General features: G+C 41.0%; 1 protein-coding gene and 1 long non-coding RNA gene across 3 annotated transcripts in view; one reads left to right on the forward strand and one right to left on the reverse strand.

The window, feature by feature from the left end:
- Nucleotides 1-20,614, forward strand: part of COL19A1 (collagen type XIX alpha 1 chain) — a 2,198,704-nt gene that overhangs the window by 1,833,767 nt on the left and 344,323 nt on the right. For both annotated transcript variants that reach the window (XM_085610910.1, XM_085610909.1), the window contains exons 38-39: nucleotides 839-892; nucleotides 16,614-16,658. In XM_085610910.1, coding sequence (XP_085467036.1) covers nucleotides 839-892; nucleotides 16,614-16,658 — 99 coding nt within the window. The remainder of the gene's footprint in view (nucleotides 1-838; nucleotides 893-16,613; nucleotides 16,659-20,614) is intronic.
- The window catches only part of LOC146817329 (uncharacterized), a 76,553-nt gene continuing 63,039 nt past the window's right edge, over nucleotides 7,101-20,614 (reverse strand). The window contains exons 2-3 of the long non-coding RNA XR_014962966.1: nucleotides 8,050-8,154; nucleotides 7,101-7,209 (exon numbers count right to left, since the gene is read on the reverse strand). This is a non-coding gene — a long non-coding RNA (uncharacterized LOC146817329). The remainder of the gene's footprint in view (nucleotides 7,210-8,049; nucleotides 8,155-20,614) is intronic.

Raw genomic sequence — 20,614 nt, forward strand, 5'->3', positions numbered from 1 at the left:
ATGCAACAAGAAGAGAACCTTTGAATCACATTACTGCATTAATTAAAAGCCCAGCTAAGTGGCAACTGACCGGTGGGGCGAAGATGCTGGCATGCTAAAGAGGAGGGGAGTTGTCAAATATTTGGATGGCAAAGGAAAACACACTTAAGAGAACAGCGTACCGACAGTCACCCAAAGTTTTTATGGGAAGTGGGAGGTGTCTGGTGAAGCAAGAAACCCTTTATTGACACACTCTGCTCCATGATGAATGCCGAAGAAGCGATCACAAACATTAGAAACCAGATGCTAGTTCATGTCTGAAATAATTCATTTAGGGCTGTGTGGGTCATGGACAGACATTTTTTTTCTTTATTTTGACAGGTTGGCAGTGAGTTTGTATACTTTAGATAAGAAGAATGTCTTCATTGTGTTTAGTTATTTAAAACCTTTACAACACTACAAAATGAATATCATCGATGTTACAATACAAAACTAGCATAAAACAATTTGATTACATTTTTAAAAAACTGTACACAGGTAAATATATTATCACTATTCATTAGATGCCGCTCAGGTGTTACAACATTCTATGTTCCATTGGCTCATTTGCTAAAACAAAATGTTCTTTATATGCACTATTGACTTTTTCCTAATTAACATTCACAATCACAGATTTGATGTAAACAACTCTAAAAACGACACATTTCAGGTTACTGTCTGGTATTTCTGCTTCAGTGGTGCCAGATGATGTTATGTTGACCTTCATAGTGTGCACCTGTTCCAAACAAAAATTAAGCGAGAAAGCATTTTTTAATCTTAATTAGCATTCAGCTAATGCAGATTCATTGGTATATTTCAGGGGCCGATGGGACGACCTGGACATCCTGGGCCTGCAGGGTCAAGAGGAGAAAAGGTAAAGAGAGCAGCTATTTCCTGCTGTCCTGTGAGAGAACCCAAGGTTACCCGACGTGCTCGGTCCATGAATCACTGCACGTAGGACAGACAAATGCGTTCCAGCGAGGCAGGGTCCAGAGAAAGACTTAGCGCCGGATGCCCACCGTCCTTTATTTTATAACTTCCGCAAAGGTCACTCCAATGTCCAAGTGACTAATCAAGAACTAAATTATGTCACTGTCTGTTAGATTATGCATAACATTATAGATCTTGTAAGAGATCCGAAGAGGAAAACTAGCGAATTGTTGCTATGAATTATTTCTGTTTCAGAGCATTTACCTACAGTGCAGCCGACGTATAGTGTTTACCTACTCTGGTATCAGTCTATCTTTCTGTCTAGTTAGATCTTATTCTTGCTATTGTTCTCATTTACTACTTTGTCTAGCTTTGTATGCATCTTTTCATCCAAGAAAGCATATGCATCTCCTTCATATTTTCCTATTTGTGTGTGAATTTTACTCTCCCTTGCTTTGCTTTTGCACTTCTTGTGTTCTTTTAATTATGCGCTATGTGTATTTACTGATATTTGTTTGCGTTTGAAGTTAGATATATACATACATGCATAGGCAGAGGCACTTAATTTGACAGTATGCCTTTGTCCCGCCACCGGTAAAAGTCTATTTACTCAAGTGACAAGACCTGATGATGACGGTATCCACCGAACCACACTCCGCGGAGATCACATACACCGCAGTCTGTGAACATGTGGTTGAGGGTCTCCGAGACAAAAAGTTTTGAGACTCTGGTATTGAGACTTATATGGTTCATTCCCCCTTTCTGATAGATGACCAGTACCTCTTGGAAGCTGAATGAACCTCTGCTTCGTCGTCCCTCCATTTTTTTGATCTGTACTAAAAAGTCTATTTATACCTGGCAGAGGCACCAACTTAACCTTACTTTGTAATTGGTAATTATTTTTAAATACAGGGGCCGCTAAGCTGTGGCTGGAGAATGCTGGAATGGCGGCAGACATCAACATGGCATTGCAAGTGCCTTTATGCTGATGTCTATCATGTATCTGGCTTTCCTGCAGGACCAGCGGGCTGAACCCATATTTGGTTGATTACCCCCAGACCATGCAGTGCAGAGAAATGTCCTGAAGACCAAGGGCTTAGGGGAGAGCAATCATCCTGCGGATTCCCCTTTAATGTTGGGGTCCAATAGGATCCAATAGAAGGTAAACCTAAATGTGACCATTGGCCATTAGGGTGTGCAGATGACAGAAGTCACCAGCTGCACTAACTTTAACAGGTGTCTAGATGACATATATACATATATATATATATATATATTATCTACTGGCGGTCGCCAGTAGATAGTTATAGTTAGGACCACGTTTCCATAGGAAATCCGCAACATTCTATTTGGAATAACTTTGGCGCCAGTCGACGAATCCTCGCGAAATTTTCAAAATAGGTGGGGCGCTACGCTCCGCTCCTACCCTGAAAGTCTCGGGGGGATTCGTCAAGCGGGGGCTGAGAAAAAAGGGGGTCCCAAAACGCGTTTTTCCCATGCATTTTTCCATAGGACCTTTAGACACAGCTACAGACCGAACGGCTGAACAGAGTTAATTGAAATTTGGCAGAGAGGTAGTCTACAGGTCAAGGAAGTGCCTTTTGTAGGTTTGGTGTAAATCTGTTCAGTAGATCCTGAGAAAATAGCCTTTAAATCAATATATATATCTGTGGCAGCTTACGGTGCGCTTACCGTGCGCTTACGGTAAGCTTACCGTACGCGTACGGTGCCGTGCGCGAGCGCGATTCTGATTGGCTGTTAGATCTTAGTAAACATTCGAATCGGTCGAAACCAGGAAGCGGCGGCCGCCATTTTCTATCTCGCACTCTGAGGGGGGGGAGGAAAAACAAAGGCAAAAATCATGTAAAGGGGCTGTTTAGACTGCTCCCAACCACCTAGCCTTGATGAACGTGTCCCCAAAGAACTCCCAAGGGAAAAAATTCAATTTTAATTTTTTTTTAAAAATCACCGATTACGCTTACCGTACGCGTACGGTAAAAAAACCTAAAAAAAAAAAACAATATCCACATTCTCCACACCCCGTGTGCAAATGGTGCCCGAAGTGCACCATTTGTACATGGCATATACATAAAAATTTAAAAAGTAAACATCACCTTTCACAATGAAGCGCATAATATGTCCTCCATGTGCGCACGGTGCGCGAAGCGCATCGTGCGTACATGGCCCATCCTGTGCAACGTGGGCACGCGGTGAGCGTAGCGCACCGCGTGCCCACCGTGCGTGCACGGCACTAACTGCGTAAAGTGGGCACGCGGTGCGCGAAGTGCACCGCGTGCTCACTGTGCGCGCACGGTGCACGAAGCGCACCGTGCGTGCACGGAACGAACTGCATTAAGTGGGCGCGCACGCCACAAATGGCGTAAAGTAACTTAGCATTTAAAAAACCGTACAAATTCACTGAAAAAACCATAGGTTTCACACACGTTATAGTTAGGAATTAGCATTTAAAAAACCTTGCATATTAACTAAAAAAACCATAGGTTTCACACATGTTATAGTTAGCTGGACATTTTACTGATAAAAAACCAATGAAATTCCCCCGTTATAGTTAGTGCAGGCAACTATAACTCACGCGACCGCAATCCTCTGCTGATGCTAATACTGTATTTAGACACTTATTTGCCCATGTCTTCTTCCATTAAATTTTAGCTATACATATATTACAAATATTTTTTTTTCATAAAGACGCATATGTCATCAGCAGAGGATTGCGGTCGCGTGAGTTATAGTTGCCTGCACTAACTATAACGGGGGAATTTCATTGGTTTTTTATCAGTAAAATGTCCAGCTAACTATAAAATGTGTGAAACCTATGTTTTTTTTAAGTGAATTTGCAAGGTTTTTTAAATGCTAATTCCTAACTATAACGTGTGTGAAACCTATGGTTTTTTAAGTGAATTTGTACGTTTTTTTAATGGCTAAGTTATGGTTTTTTTTTATTTTTTTGGTTTTTTTTCAGGTTTTACACCATCCCCCAAGGGAAAAAAAACCCTATTTTTTTTTTTAAATCGCGAGGTGCGCGCACCCAGCGCGCACTGCGAACCGTGCGCGCACGGTGCGCTTTGGGCACCGTGCGCGCTCTGTGGGCACTCGGTGCGCTTTGCGCACCGAGCGCCCACGGTTCGCAGTGCGCGCTGGGTGCGCGCACCTCGCGATTTTATAAAAAAAAAAAATTTTTTTTTTCCCTTGGGGTTCCTTCTGTGAGCCCCTGACCAAGGCTAGGGGGTCAGGAACTGTCCACTCTGCCCCATTTTCACGTTCTCCACCTTTGATTTTCACCCCCTCAGACTGCGAGAGACAAAATGGCGGCCGACACTTCCTAGTTTCGACCGATTCGAATGTTTACCGACAACTAACAACCAATCAGAATTGCGCTCGCGCAGGGCAGGGTGCGCGCAACCAGCGCGCACGGTGCGCGCATATAGATATTGATATGCTTTTAAATGCTAATTTCTCAGGAAATACTGAACAGATTTTCACCAGACCGGCGAAAGGCACTTCCTTGACCTTATGGCTACCTCTCTGCCAAATTTCAAGTAATTGTGTTCAGCCGTTCGGGCTGTAGCTGTGTCTAAAGGTCCTATGGAAAAATGCATGGGGAAAACGCGTTTTGGGACCCCCCTTTTTTCTCGGCCCCCGCTGGACGAATCACACGGAGACTTTCAGGGTAGGAGCTGAACGGAGCGCCCCATTAGTTTTGAAAATTTCGCAAGGATTCGTCAACCGGCGCCAAAGTTATTCAAAATAGAATTTTGAGATTTCCTATGGAGACACGGTCCTAACTATAACTATCTACTGGCGACCGCCAGTAGATAATATATATATATATATATATATATTCACTTAAAAAACCATAGGTTTCACACATGTTATAGTTAGCTGTACATTTCACTCGTAAAAAACCAATGAAATTCCACGTTATAGTTAGATCAGGTAACTATAACTTGCGCGCCCACAATAAACTGCTGATGACGTCACATATTACATCACTCATGACATGGTCAGTGACATCACTCATGACATCAATGATGACATCTGAAATTACACATTGTGGATTGCGGTCGCGCAAGTTATAGTTACCTGATCTAACTATAACGTGGAATTTCATTGGTTTTTTACGAGTGAAATGTACAGCTAACTATAACATGTGTGAAACCTATGGTTTTTTAAGTGAATTTGCAAGGTTTTGTAAATGATAATTCCTAACTATAACGTGTGTGAAACCTATGGTTTTTTCAGTGAATTTGTACGGTTTTTTAAATGCTAAGTTATGTATTTATTTTTTATTTTTTTTTCTGGTTTTTCACTGTGCGCACACCCTGCGCGCACGGTGCGCTTCGCGCACCGTGCGCGCGCTGTGGGCGCTCGGTGCGCTTCGCGCACCCAGCGCTCACGTTGCGCAGTACATGCCGTGCGCGCCTCGCCTTTTTTTACACAGTAACATTTGTTTTTTTCTCCCTTGTGGGCCCTTTAATTTATTTAATAAATGTGATTGTTACTTCTTTATTTATTTATTTATTTATTTTTCCCGTGCGCGTACGGTAAGCATACCGTACGCGCACTCCGCGATTTTTTTTTAAAATTATTAAATGTATTTTTCGTACTTTTGGGTCCTTCTTGGACCCCCTGACAAACACTAGGGGGTCTGCAATTCTCTTCATTGCCCCCTTTTCACGTTCCCCACCTTTGTTTCTCAGTGCGAGAGACAGAAAATGGCGGCCGACACTTCCTGATTTCGACCGATTCGAATGTTTACAGTCATGTCACCACCAATCAGAATTGAGCTCGCGCACGGCACCGTACGCGTACGGTAAGCTTACGGTAAGCGCACGGAGCGCGCTTACAGATATATATATTGATTTAAATGCTATTTTCTCAGGACCTACTGAACATATTTACACCAGACCTACAAAAGGCACATCCTTGACCTGAGGACTACCTCTCTGCCAAATTTCAAGTAATTCTGTTCAGCCGTTCGGGCTGTAGCTCGGACTAAAGGTCCTATGGGAAAATGCATGGGGAAAACGCGTTTTGGGACCCCCCTTTTTTCTCAGCCCCCGCTTGACGAATCCCCCCGAGACTTTCAGGGTAGGAGCGGAGCGTAGCGCCCCAGTAGTTTTGAAAATTTCGCGAGGATTCGTCGACCGGCGCCAAAGTTATTCCAAATAGAATGTTGCGGATTTCCTATGGATAATATATGTATATATATATATATATATATATATATATATATAGATGAAGTTTCCAAAGTTGCTCCTTCCGACAGCTGCGGACCCGAGGAAGGTGGTGCACACACCGACGGAGCACGCCGGTAATAGGGTCCAATTCAGAAAATTGCTAGTCGTGCGCTCTCAGTAATACGGATCACAGCACACTCCAGAGTTTCAAGGGTGTTTAATTACAATGCGTTTCAGCCTGCAAAGAAGCCTTGTTCACGTAATACAACAGTGCAACATAAACCATGACTGATAAAGCTTCGAGTTGTAAACATAAACAAAGGACAGACAAAGTCTGCACTGTCGTCCTTTGGCTCTGGCGGCGGACATCTTAGAATGGTATATTACCACGGTGTAGTATCACTAGTGTGAGAAAACATTCAACTCAATGTATGAATTGTATAACATTTGTAAACAATTGAAATGTTAATCATAGTAAATAATAAACATTATAATTATGGAATGTAGCCGCATATGTCAAAAATAGTCGAACTAGAGTGGTGCCGACCACTCAATGATGCGTTGTTAACGGTAAAATTGTTGCGATAGGCTCAATTGGTATACATTAATACACGTAGATAAGCGAAGAAAATGCACTTGTCAATGGGTCTATTGTGCTTTCTTCAGCTTATAAATGAAACAAAAGATACATTGTCAACACTCGTATAGCTGGAAAACGTGTGGAGGGCAAGTGCCTCTGAGTGCACACAATTTCGACATACCGCTATTCAGAACTATTGCCTGGATGAGTCCTATAGAATGATCCGAGATGGACATGCAAGCATGTGGAATAGTCTAGAGTACTGGAACTCTGATAAATGTGACTAATGTGTGCTAGCCAATTGAGAAAAACAATGTCCTAAATAATGGCAAGTGCCCATAATGAAATTATCAGTGATCAACAGATCTAAATCCATACGTGCTTTCTGTAGCCAGACAGTCATGGTGCTCAGTGATGATGAGGGGAAAAGGGTAGGTTGCCCGTGAAAAGTGCGTGCCAGTGTCTGGGCACCTTCCTTTCCTCCTGAAAATAAAATAGAAAACGAGATATCAGACACATATAATTCGATACAAATTACAATCATTGCAAAATTTCTCATGTGCACAGATCTACAAAATGGGAAGAAGAAGAGTCATACATCACACGGTAAAAACATGTTAAAAATCATATTACAAGGCGGAGACTATAGAGGACGTTACATCAGGGGAGAGGTCATATGTCAACTAACAATCTCTGAGATGTATTGGCAATTCCTCATCCCGATTTAACCCACCCGGCACCTTGGTCTGGAAGTCCACGATGTACCTGGACTCCCTTTGTCTTAATTTGAGCTCTCTATTCCCGCCCCTGGGATTGATTGGGATTTGTTCAAGAATAAAGAATCTCATAAGAGCCGGGTTAGAGAAGTGTTTGTCCCTAAAGTGGCGAGCCACTGGATATTTTTCATCATTATGGGTAATTGCCCGTTGTTAACGGTAAAATTGTTGCGATAGGCTCAATTGGTATACATTAATACACGTAGATAAGCGAAGAAAATGCACTTGTCAATGGGTCTATTGTGCTTTCTTCAGCTTATAAATGAAACAAAAGATACATTGTCAACACTCGTATAGCTGGAAAACGTGTGGAGGGCAAGTGCCTCTGAGTGCACACAATTTCGACATACCGCTATTCAGAACTATTGCCTGGATGAGTCCTATAGAATGATCCGAGATGGACATGCAAGCATGTGGAATAGTCTGGAGTACTGGAACTCTGATAAATGTGACTAATGTGTGCTAGCCAATTGAGAAAAACAATGTCCTAAATAATGGCAAGTGCCCATAATGAAATTATCAGTGATCAACAGATCTAAATCCATACGTGCTTTCTGTAGCCAGACAGTCATGGTGCTCAGTGATGATGAGGGGAAAAGGGTAGGTTGCCCGTGAAAAGTGCGTGCCAGTGTCTGGGCACCTTCCTTTCCTCCTGAAAATAAAATAGAAAACGAGATATCAGACACATATAATTCGATACAAATTACAATCATTGCAAAATTTCTCATGTGCACAGATCTACAAAATGGGAAGAAGAAGAGTCATACATCACACGGTAAAAACATGTTAAAAATCATATTACAAGGCGGAGACTATAGAGGACGTTACATCAGGGGAGAGGTCATATGTCAACTAACAATCTCTGAGATGTATTGGCAATTCCTCATCCCGATTTAACCCACCCGGCACCTTGGTCTGGAAGTCCACGATGTACCTGGACTCCCTTTGTCTTAATTTGAGCTCTCTATTCCCGCCCCTGGGATTGATTGGGATTTGTTCAAGAATAAAGAATCTCATAAGAGCCGGGTTAGAGAAGTGTTTGTCCCTAAAGTGGCGAGCCACTGGATATTTTTCATCATTATGGGTAATTGCCCGATAGTGTTCTAGTACACGTTTCTTAGCCAAGAGTATGGTACTACCTATGTACCAGAGATTACATGGGCACTCAATTACATAAATGACGAAGGTGGTACTGCAGGTAAGAAATTGTCTTATTTCTTTGTTGACACCATTGTATAAGATACTTTTGATAAAGATGCTGTTTTTGCATGACTTGCAGTGCCCGCAGGGAAAAAATCCCTTCAAGCCATGTTCGTATCTGTTTGGATAGATGGTAACATCACTGTGAACCAACATGTCCCTGATGTTTTTGCCTTTTCTATAAGTTATGCTGGGCCTATCCGAGATGTTGTCACCAATCGTACTGTCACATTTGAGAATATCCCAATTTTTCGCAAAGATTTTACGAATTTTGTTAGAATCAGAATTGTAAGTCAAGATAAGACGGGTGTTATCGTCGTTGTTTTCTGTCGGTTCAATCACTTTGTCGGTTATGGTGAGTGATCTAGGCACCGCATCTGCTCTCTTTTTGGCTTTCTGTAACACCCAATTGGGATAACCTCTGATTTTCAAACGAGCTAACATCTCATTGCTTTCAAGTTGGTAGGCCTTGTCAGTATTACAGTTCCTCCTTGCCCTTAGCAGCTCCCCATAGGGTATGCTCCATTTGAGTGTCTCAGGGTGGCTACTGAGGGCATGGAGGATACTGTTCCCTGCTGTACTTTTCCTGAATAGAGTGGTTTGTATTTTCTTATTCCTAATGTCCAAACTGACATCAAGATATTCGGCATGGACTTTGCTGATATTGCTGGTTAGGACAATGTTTTTGTTGTTGATGTTGAGTCTGTCAATAAAATGAATCGCCTCCTGTTCACTGCCTTTCCAGACAATGAACAGGTCATCGATGTAACGCATCCAGATAGTGACATGCTCAAGATCTGCTGTCAAATCCGGGTTGGTGAAAATGTCTTCCTCCCAGTACCCCATGAAGAGTTTCGCAAAACTGGGAGCGAAGCATGAACCCATCGCAGTGCCAATAATCTGTCTGTAGAGGATACCATTGAAAAGAAAGATATTGTTGGAAAGACAAAACTTTATCATTTCCAAGATCATTTTGTTGTGTTCTCCAAACCGAGCAGGTCTGGTTTTGAGAAAATATTCACAGGCTTCTAGTCCTTGTTGGTGATCTATAATAGTGTATAATGATTGTACATCTAAAGTGATCAAAAGGAAATCATCATCCCATTCTAGATCATCAGTTTTGTTGAGAAAGTCTTTAGTGTCTCTGATGTAGCTAGGAAGACGGATGACATTGTCCCTGAGAAAGTGATCCACGTACTTGGACACATGCTCAGATACAATGCCTCTCGAAGAGACTATGGGACGTCCTGGTGGATCTATGGGATTTTTGTGGAGTTTGGGGAGCAGATACAGAGCAGGAAGAATGGGATGATCGTTCCTTAAATAACAAAATTCTTCCCATTCAAAGATACCTTTATCCTTCCAGATGGTAAGTTTTTCCCATAGTTCGATGATACTGTTGTTGTATCCTTCACTGCTAATGGGTTCATAGTACCTGGTATCATTGAGTTGCCTATGTGCTTCTGCAATGTATTTGTCCCTGTCCATGATCACAACATTGCCACCCTTGTCCGCTGGACGGATGACAATGTCGGTATCTTCCATTAGTGACTTAAGTGCCTGTCTTTGAAGGTACGAGAGGTTATTGTTAGTAGGGGTGTGACTTTTAATCCTGTTTCTGAAAGTGCATAAAGACTTGCCAACACTTTCGTGAAAAGTATCTATGGTGTCATGGGGAAGTGTAGGATAGAATGTGGATCTGGGTCTAAAGCCTGATAAGGCATTGCTGTCAGTAGTGAGGCCGAGGCGTTCACAATTCTGGGTAAGTTGCCCTATGGTGTTTGTATTGTCGGGCTCTTCCTGATTGAGTTGCATCATGACAATATATATATAATCTTAAAGGTACGTAGATGTGGCGTTAGGAATAATACATCTATACTTCCTCTATATGCACTTCTCTTTCAGTATTTTGGTATTCCATATTTTATCTATGATATTACCGTGCCACGATATTCATTGCCTCAATATTCTGTAGTACAATTGTTTTACATTTGATTTATGCTTTCTAAAGATTATAGACTGAACTATGCCCTGAACTATGACTATTGTACTGTTCCAGAACAATGATGTCACAAGAAAATGCATGCAAGGCTCAGAGATACAGAAGAGGGGGTACAGAAGCGTAAGAGACACTGACTAAAAGGGCACAAAGATGCAAATGGATCATGGAGACTAAAAAAGACTGGAAAAGAGTACTGAGAGGCATCAATAGCACTCAGATACAGGGAAGTTGCATACAGACAAATGGGTGATGGAGGCACAGTATTGGCACATAGATTCAAAAGAAATACGAAAGCACAGAGGAGACATATGGGAAGAAAAGAGTGCCATGCCATCAGGGAAGTAGCACCAAGTGAAAAAATAAAAAAGAGCTATAGAGAGACATAGACTTGCCGCTGAAAGCAGGAAGGGATGCAGAATGGGTACAGAGACCGAAATCCCACAAAAATACAGGAAAGAAGCAGCAAGTATACGTCTGGCATGGACGTAAAGTCCCTAAGGTCCAACTCCATCTTATGTAGGCCCCATCTCCATCTTGGTTCATGGAGACCACCATCTTCCTTAAGTCAGACAATGAAAACAGCCAAATTCCCTGATTTATGAAGAACTATTGTCTTATCTGCCTTTTATCGCAGATGCCGCCAGACCTTATCTTTGTAGGACCTGCCAATTTCTTCAATTAATGACATAGATACAACATCTAATGCATTATTTGTCTGGTCAGATGTCTCCTCTTCACCATGTCAGGGGTAAATAAGAACACATGCAAACATGCAGCCAAAATAATGTAGTCAAAATTGATGTCCCTTCGCCTTATATGTTCATAAGGAAACATCTGGGATGCATGCCTTAATGCACATAATCTATGTCAGATAGTCCTAAACTTATGTCAGAAATTCCAATTTCTGATGAGGCTAAGGGGCATATTTACAAGCCCCTAACACCACTGGAACGTCCCTTTTTTTGACGCTCTGGTTGCATTTCTCTCAACCCATAATTTACAAGGTGGCGTGAAGCTACTTAAAATAGCTTAATGCCACATTGTAAATATGCCCCTTACTGCAGCAGTCTGCTGCGGCAAAGAGGCGTTCCACCCCAACACCCATTTCTTTTTGATGCTACCCCAAATTTACAAGGTATGAGGCAGCACCAAAAATAAGACCAGGAAATACTTGTTCTCAAACAGGCGATACAAGGAGAAATGTTTTATTTCTTCTCGTATATTGCTCTTTCCATATGTCCTGCATTCTGCAGCACACATAGAAACAGCAAATAGCCAGTGAAGATTATTTGGTAACTAGACATAATATCGAAAAAAAAATATCGAGTAGCCAGAATATCGAGTTTTTAATATCGAATGCACAGAATATCGACTTGCAAAAATATAGTGGTGAAGAATATCGAAAAACAGGTAAGAAATATCGATTGCAATAATATAGAAGTAAGTAATATCGACAGTCATAATATAGTTGTTAAAAATATCGAATTTTTTATAGTGTTTTAAGTGTTAGTATATGTGTTAAAAGTATGTATTAATATTGGAATGTATGTTAGAATATTTTTAAATTAATGAATTTTATGTTTTTTTATTTTTTTGTAATTTAATTCCGTAGCGGGTTGTGGGTTTATAGGGGAGTAGGGTGGGAAGTAATTTAATTATAGTACATTAAATAATAATTTATAGGAATTATTAATCATTTTTAATTAAATTTTGCGTTTTACTTCTGTAGCGGGTTGTGGGTTTATAGGGGAATAGGGTGGGAAGTAATTTAATTATAGATTATTAAATAATAATTTATAGGAATTATTAATTATTTTTAATTTAATTTTGCGTTTTACTTCTGTAGCGGGTTGTGGGTTTATAGGGGAATAGGGTGGGAAGTAATTTAATTATTAGTTAATTATTAATTGGTATTGAAAATTAATTGGTTGTTGATGAATTATTAATTGGTAAATAATTAGTATTAATTGGTAATTAATTTGTATTAATTGTTTAATTGATAATTATGTTAATTGTATTCATTTAATATTTGTAGCGGGCAGTGTGTTTATAGGGGAATATGGTGGCAAGTAATATAATTGTAAATAAATAATTATTTAATTTATTTGTGTATATTGTTAATTAATATATCTTTAATTTAATTTTGCGTTTTACTTCTGCAGCGGGTTGTGGGTTTATAGGGGAATAGGGTGGGAAGTAATTTAATTGTTATTAGTTAATTATTAATTGGTATTGCAAATTAATTGGTTGTTGATTAATTATTAATTGGTAAATAATTAGTATTAATTGGTAATTAATTAGTTTTAATAGTTTAATTGATAATTATGTTAATTGTAGTTAATTAATATTTGTAGCGGGTATTGTGTTTATAGGGGAATATGGTGGGAAGTAATATAATTGGAAAAAAATAATTATTTAAATAATTTGTGTATATCCTTAATTAATATATTATAAATTAATTATTAATTGGTATTATTTGCATTTATTAATGTTTGTTATTGAAAAACAATTGTTTGTTAATTAATTATTAATAGTTAATTAATTAAACAAAAATGTATTGGTATTTATAAATAATCAATTCTTGTGTGATTGGTAATTAATTGTAATACTTGTTTTTGTATTAATTAATTAATTAAAAAAAATATACATTTATTATTTTCTCTACTATTGCACTTACTTGAGTGGGAATAGTAATTTTTACCCCTACGCTATCCAATACTTTCCCTATTATTGCACTCTCTGGAGTGTGAATATTAATTTTTACCCTCCCGCTATCCAACACTTTCCCTACTGTTGCATTCTATGGAGTGGGAATATTAAGTTTTTACCCTACCGCTATCCAACGCTTTCTCTAGTGTTGCACTCACTGGACTGGGAATAGTAAATTTGACCCTCCCGCTATCCAACCCTTTCCCTACTGTTGCACTCTCTGGAGTGGGAATAGTAATTTTTACCCCTACGCTATCCAACGCTTTCCCTACTGTTGCACTCTCTGGAGTGGGAATAGTAATTTTTACCCTACCGCTATCCAACGCTTTCCCTACTGTTGCAGTCACTGGAGTGGGAATAGTAAATTTGACCCTCCCCCTAGCCAACGCTTTCCCTACTGTTGCACTCTCTGGAGTGGGAATAGTAATTTTTACCCCTACGCTATCCAATGCTTTCCCTACTGTTGCACTCTCTGGAGTGGGAATAGTAATTTTTACCCTACCGCTATCCAACGCTTTCCCTACTGTTGCAGTTACTGGAGTGGGAATAGTAAATTTGACACTCCCGCTGTCCAACGCTTTCCCTACTGTTGCACTCTCTGGAGTGGGAATAGTAATTTTTACCCCTACGCTATCCAACGCTTTCCCTACTGTTGCACTCACTGGAGTGGGAATAGTAAATGTTACCCTCCCGCTATCCAACGCTTTCCCTACTGTTGCACTCTCTGGAGTGGGAATAGTAATTTTTACCCCTATGCTATCCAACGCTTTCCCTACTGTTGCACTCACTGGAGTGGGAATAGTAAATGTTACCCTCCCGCTATCCAACGCTTTCCCTACTGTTGCACACTCTGGAGTGGGAATAGTAATTTTTACCCTCCCGCTATCCAACGCTTTTCCTACTGTTGCACTCTCTGGAGTGGGAATAGTAATTTTTACCCCTACGCTATCCAACGCTTTCCCTACTGTTGCACTCACTGGAGTGGGAATAGTAAATGTTACCCTCTCGCTATCCAACGCTTTCCCTACTGTTGCACTCTCTGGAGTGGGAATAGTAATTATTACCCCTACGCTATCCAATGTTTTCCCTATTATTGCACTCTCTGGAGTGGGAATAGTAATTTTTACCCTCCCGCTATCCAACGCTTTCCCTACTATTGCACTTACTGGAGTGGTAATAGTAAATTTTACGCGCCCGCTATCCTACACAGAAAATATTGAATATTTTTAATTAATATTACGTTAAGATATATGTATTAATTTTATTTTTTTTACTTACTTTAATTATTCATTAAGTTTACTGTTATTTAAGTATTTTTAAGTATGTGTCAGTTAATTATATGTATTATTTCATTAATTTAACATTACTTTTAAAACATTTTAAAAATTCGATATTTTGACTAACTATATTATTTACAACGATATTTTGGATTCGATATTTTTGTAATTTCCTGTTTGGAGATAGGACTTCGATATTTTGGTATTCTATATTTTTGCATCGATATTTTTGTAAGTCTATATTTTTGTAGTCGATATTATGTCAGTGATCCGATTATTTATGTACGGTAAGGTGTACCTTCCTACACATAAACAATCACCTCTGCAGCGCAGGCACCAATGCAACATGGTGCAAGGGTGCCTGCTCTGGCGCTAGGCAGCTTTCTTAGTGGCAGTGCCAGGGGAAACGCAAGGTTGCACCATATTTTTGTAAACACGATGCATCCCTGCATTTATAAAAATGTCAGAGCGCGGAGTTAGCAATTTTAGAGTAACAATGCGCTCCGATATGTTTTTGTAAATATCCTCCTTAGTATATAAGGACTGCTACTTGACCACTTGTCAAAGAGAGGTCCTTCACCACGATTATCACCAGAAATTCTGCCAGAGACAGTCTCACCTGCTGCCAGCACACTTCACACTTCACAGATGATGCATCCTGCCAGAAGACTGAAGCTGGTAAAGCCAAGTCAGTGAGCCTTGCACGGGGGACACTGTCTTCACTCCTCCACGATAAAGACAGCCTTTGCTGTCAACAAGGTATGCAGTGCATCTCTTCTCCCTAAAGAACTCTAGATTGCAAGTTGCTCTGCCTTTCATGCTCTCATAGTGTAGTGTAGTGTAGTGGGCAATAGGGTGATAGGGTCTAGATATTATTTAAATGACATTTTAGCAATGATGGAAATGTTTATTTTGTTCTCGTTATTTATAATGTGTCTTGTTGCTCTTTTAATAAAATTTTGTGTAGTTGTTTTAGATGTACTGAGAAACAGATTGTTCCTGTAATAATAAATACTTCTATCGTGAAAGTGTTCATTCTTCTTAGTACAGTGTGTATGATACTGTGGCTAACAAAATAAGGTTTGTTGTTTCCACTGAGCCCCTGATTCCTTTATGAGATTGTTAGTAACCCAAAAGCAACATTTCTATGTCAGTTACACATTGAATTGCATCTTGTGGGGCTAAAATAATTTGTCTTTCACATTCATTGCTAGTGCATTAAACCAATTTCACCAGTGACACCCGTGGGTTTGAAAGCACAGGTTGTCGAGTTACACCAAAGTCGTAACTAATGCAACAGCACAGAAACACAGGAGAACAGAGTCAGAAAGGACACAAGAGTCACACAGAGAATTAGAACTATTCTTAATGTTGCGTTATATCCAACAACTCTCATTATTACTTGAGTGGGGAGCAGTGTATCCAACCATGTCACCCCACTTCTCGTCTCCTTTCATTGGCATCCTCTGGAGACTTGCATCTGCTTCCAGGCTTTGAAAATGTGTTTAGCTCTCCAGCATCGGAAATGATAGTTTTTGAATTGACGACTACAAGAAACTTTCCATTGTAATGTGTGTTTTAATTGGTAGGAGGTCAAAATGAGAGGCTTGTTTAAGAAGTGCAGCTCACATTTAACATAAAAACTGAGCGCAAAGGCGTTGAACTGTGTTTGATTGCACACCAGCGCAACATGGCAGATCCAGTAATGAGGGCAGCACAAAGAACCTTTACACATGTCCACTGCTGTACTCGGCTGCATGATGCCAGCATAATGAAGCGCGTGAATGGCACTGCCAGGGGAATACATAAGGATGCATGTTTTCCTATGCTTCTAACGTTACTCATTTATCAAAAACAGCAACTTTTTGTCATCGTTCCATGTTCTTCCACAGCAATTCAATAACTCTTTACATTCATTTGCAGGGAAGTGAGGGCCCTCCTGGCAAACCTGGCCCACCTGGACCTCCGGTAAGTCATATCTTTGTGTAGATTCTGTAGTATTTAGTGAGGTGCTAATTGTTTCACAGTTTTGTCACCACTTTCGAAACTGTGACTGGAAGTAATTAACTTGCCAGGAATGCAGTTCTGACTACAAATTGCGGGGTGCTGGCACTGAAGCCTGCGCGTTTAGTACACTTCAAACATGTTTAAAAAACACACGTGTTACAGAAGAAACAGTACTTGCTGCAGGTACATGTATTATCCGCATCAACTCTTTTTATCACTTGTTTAATGGTGATTAATCTGTCACAGCTCTCTGATAGGTAAATGAATATAATTTTAACGCCATCATTTTGTACAGCCCTCCGTTGTTTTCTGTTAGGTTTCCAATGTGTACATCGACATTCTTACATATATACAAATTCTGCAGAATCATTTGACAGACAGTTAAACCTAGCAAGAGGTTATATATCAAAGGTACTCATATGGACTCTTATTAGCACGCTGGTTATGTCCAAGGTAGACTATTGTAATGGTCTACTCATCAATGCCCAGGAAAGAGTCCTTAACAAATTACAAATGGTGCAAAACGCAGCGGCAAGGATTTTGTCAGGCATCCCCAAGTCCAAACCAATTTCCAAGGTGGTACGACAGTATCACTGGTTAACTATCAGGAGCAGAACAAAGTTCAAAGCTCTATGCATCGCCTACAAGGCAATTCACAACATAGGACCTGAGTTCCTGAAAAAAACTCTCTGTTCCTACATGCCTAGTAGACCCCTTCGCTCAGCAGCAGCATATTTGCGCTCTGTCCCCATAACCAAGGAAGCCTCCTGGGGTGACAGAAGATTCACCATCGTCAGGGCCAGACTATGGAACACACTTCCCCTTCACATCAAGACCATTCCCACTCTGCTTTCTTACTCTGCTTTCCTTCCGGAAGCAACTAAAAACCTGGCTCTTTAGCCAATAATTCACTCGCTCCCAGTCCTTCCTCTGTTCAGCCCTCCTTGGCGCCGAGACACCCAGGGGTATTTGCGCGCTCTACAAATTGCCTAAAATAAATAAATATGGTTGAAGTCAGCCAGGCATGTCTACAGATCAGTCACTTACTGTCAGAGAAAAAACAACTCTGTCCTTGTACTGGTTTTTCTCACAATGATCAACTGTTTCTGTGGACTTGAAAGTGGGAGTAGATCCAGGGCTTTAAGTGAAGTGGGATGAAAAAACTGGGAGTCTCTCAAAGGGGAGTGACCAATGTAATTAAGGGTGTGGCTTAAAAACACGTATGCTAAAGATTTGCGCTTAGCACAGTGTGCCGCCCGACTTGTATTTTGCGGTTTCTGTCATTACATCCAGATATAAGATACAACAAGTAACATCACACCTACATCAAGTCAGGACTATTGGCTTTGTCAAGTTAGTAGCATAACCTAAATAAGCAGCAAGTATGGCTTGTATATAATATTGGAAAAGCTTCCACTTAAAGCCCTGGTGACACCACGACAATGTTGCTGCACCTGAGTTTAAAAAAGATAAGGGAAATCCTGAGAGACAATGACCCTCTTTAAAGGATTTCCCTTCCCCTGCAACGCACTCCTGGCATGAGGTCATGCTGTAACTTCTCCACTAGTGAGAAGCGAGCAGTGTGAGCATGCGCACATGGATGTGCCTGCTGTCACTGCAGTCTGGATAAAAATGGACCTCCTGTGCCAGGGCACAAAACAGAGCCAGATAGAGACCCGTTCCGAGCCCCTTTTAAAAAACTGCCGGTGCTCAGCACCAGTGAGACCTGGCTGACTTAAAGCCCTGAGTAGGCCCTCTCAAATTGGGTTATGTGTGATACTACACTAGGGAGTTTCTAAAGCAAATAATTATTTCAAGCAATTAATAACTGCTTAATTATTTGAAATGATTTATCAGTGAAATATTTTCCTTTCAGCTGTGTTACTACGAGGTTGGTTAATGATTTGTGGATAAAACGTCACTTGGCTTTATCTTGCATATTTTTCACAGCAGGCACTACTGCTCATACAGTCCTTTCCAGAAGGATTTTAGTATAGCATTATAGCCTGATGCTGTGGACTATACCAGCCTTTAAAGACTCTCACCTCAGTAATCAGCCTGAACCAAAGGCAAGGCCAAGGTCGGATTGGCCTTTAAGGGCAGTAAGCCAGTGCCAGATGGACTAGTCTGACAGGTGAGTGTGTGTGTGGAGGGGGTGGCGTTTTGGGGCTATTTATGGGCCTGTTTTACGCTCTTCTGGGTCGGTTTTTACAGTTGATTTCCCTGGTGCTATTAAAAAAAACATTGCCCGCAGCAAGCTCAAATCCATGCAGTTGTCCATATCTTTTAAAACATTTATATAGTTTGCCTTTACAAGCTGAAACCTGCCCACATTTGCAAACATGGGCCACTTTTTTAGCTTTCTAACTCACTAATGGGGGGCACTTTTAGTCAGACGCCACCTTTCCTGATAGCTCAAAAGGTTATACATTCCGATACACATTGTGTTTTTCTTCTTTGGTAAGGAACATGATTATCCAGGTATAGGTAAGATAATGAGTTTGTATTGCATAATGACTGTTTCTGATAGAGACTTCTAACCTCACCTTTTAAATATTCCCCAGTCATCAGACTGGATCCGGAAACTTTTGAGCAGTACCTCTGTGTGTGGGTAGTTGGTGCCATGCAGCTTCGCACTGACATTGTTCCACACTGGAAGTGAAGTGTGGGGCCCATATAGGCACCACTACCGCACACTGACACAGGTCGTTTCTTTACGCATCACCAGACCTGGATCCAGAGCTATATTTCATCTCTTTGAGACAGTTTTTGGTGAAATGCTTTCATTGTGCAAGGGACATGTCACCTAGTTTCAGCCAAGAATCCAAGGCCTGCAGTGACTGTACGTCAATGAACCTGAAAGCCATATGGGACCACAAGGTGAAGCTCTAAGTCGCCAAGCATTGGAAGACTCCACATCATGACCATTCCAAGTCCAAAGGTTGTTCTCTGTCCTCTTCCAGGTCTTAGAGTCACACGTGAGGATCCTGGCGTCAATCATCTTTGCGCTCCAAATCTTCTGGTAAGTCAAAGAAGAAGCAAAGAAATCAAGACCTATTAGACACCAGTGGCCTTAACACCTCTCTTGACTCTGGCCTTCTCACTCGTCTAGGCCCTGTCATTGAAGAGAGAAATTCTTTTGTGGTTGTCATGCAGAAGGCGTCCATAGCTTTTGACCTTCAGCTTCTCACCTCAGAGGTCAAAACCGATGTCTTGACTTAAGTTCTCCAGCTGGAGCAAACTACTACATCACCCCAATTATCCATTAATGAGGCCCTCACTGATACCTTTATAGGGACATGGGCAAAACCTAGTTCTAGCTCCCCAGGTAAACTGCCAAATAACAGAATGCCACTGATCAGCCCAAGCGTCTCTGCATTTTTGTCCCAGAATCCCTCTCTCTCTCAAGAGCGTAGTAGTGCAGCCATCAACTAGTCAGACTAATCCATGGACTTTCCAAACTACTCCCCAAATTTCGAGTCCAAAAGAGTAGTTTGACTCTCGGGTCTGCCAATGGCAGTTGCCTGCTGGGCTTCTAGTTCCACGTTCTTTGGGATTTGGTGGCTCAAGTCCTCCCAGTTTTACCGGAAGACCTTTGACCTGTCCTAGCCTAAGCTATACAGGATGTTTGTGATACAGCCTAGTTCACAATTCGTTGTGGCTTGGATACCACTGATTCCATCAGCCGACCAATTGGCACCAGTGTTGCCATTCGTCGCCACGCTTGGCTGCGGTCAACTGGTTTTTCAGGCAATATCCTATTGTCCTTCATGGACATGCCCTTTGACGGGGCTCACCTGTTTCGCTCTGGAGCACTTCATAGAGAGCAGGGTCACATTAAGCTCCCTGGGCTTGTCTGCCCCTCCTTGGTAGCCTCATTAGCCCAACCACTCCTTTTGTGGTTTCGGCAGGGGCAA

The sequence above is a fragment of the Triturus cristatus genome, chromosome 6 (genome assembly GCF_964204655.1).
Source record: "Triturus cristatus chromosome 6, aTriCri1.1, whole genome shotgun sequence".
Classification (NCBI taxonomy): Eukaryota; Metazoa; Chordata; class Amphibia; order Caudata; family Salamandridae; genus Triturus; species Triturus cristatus.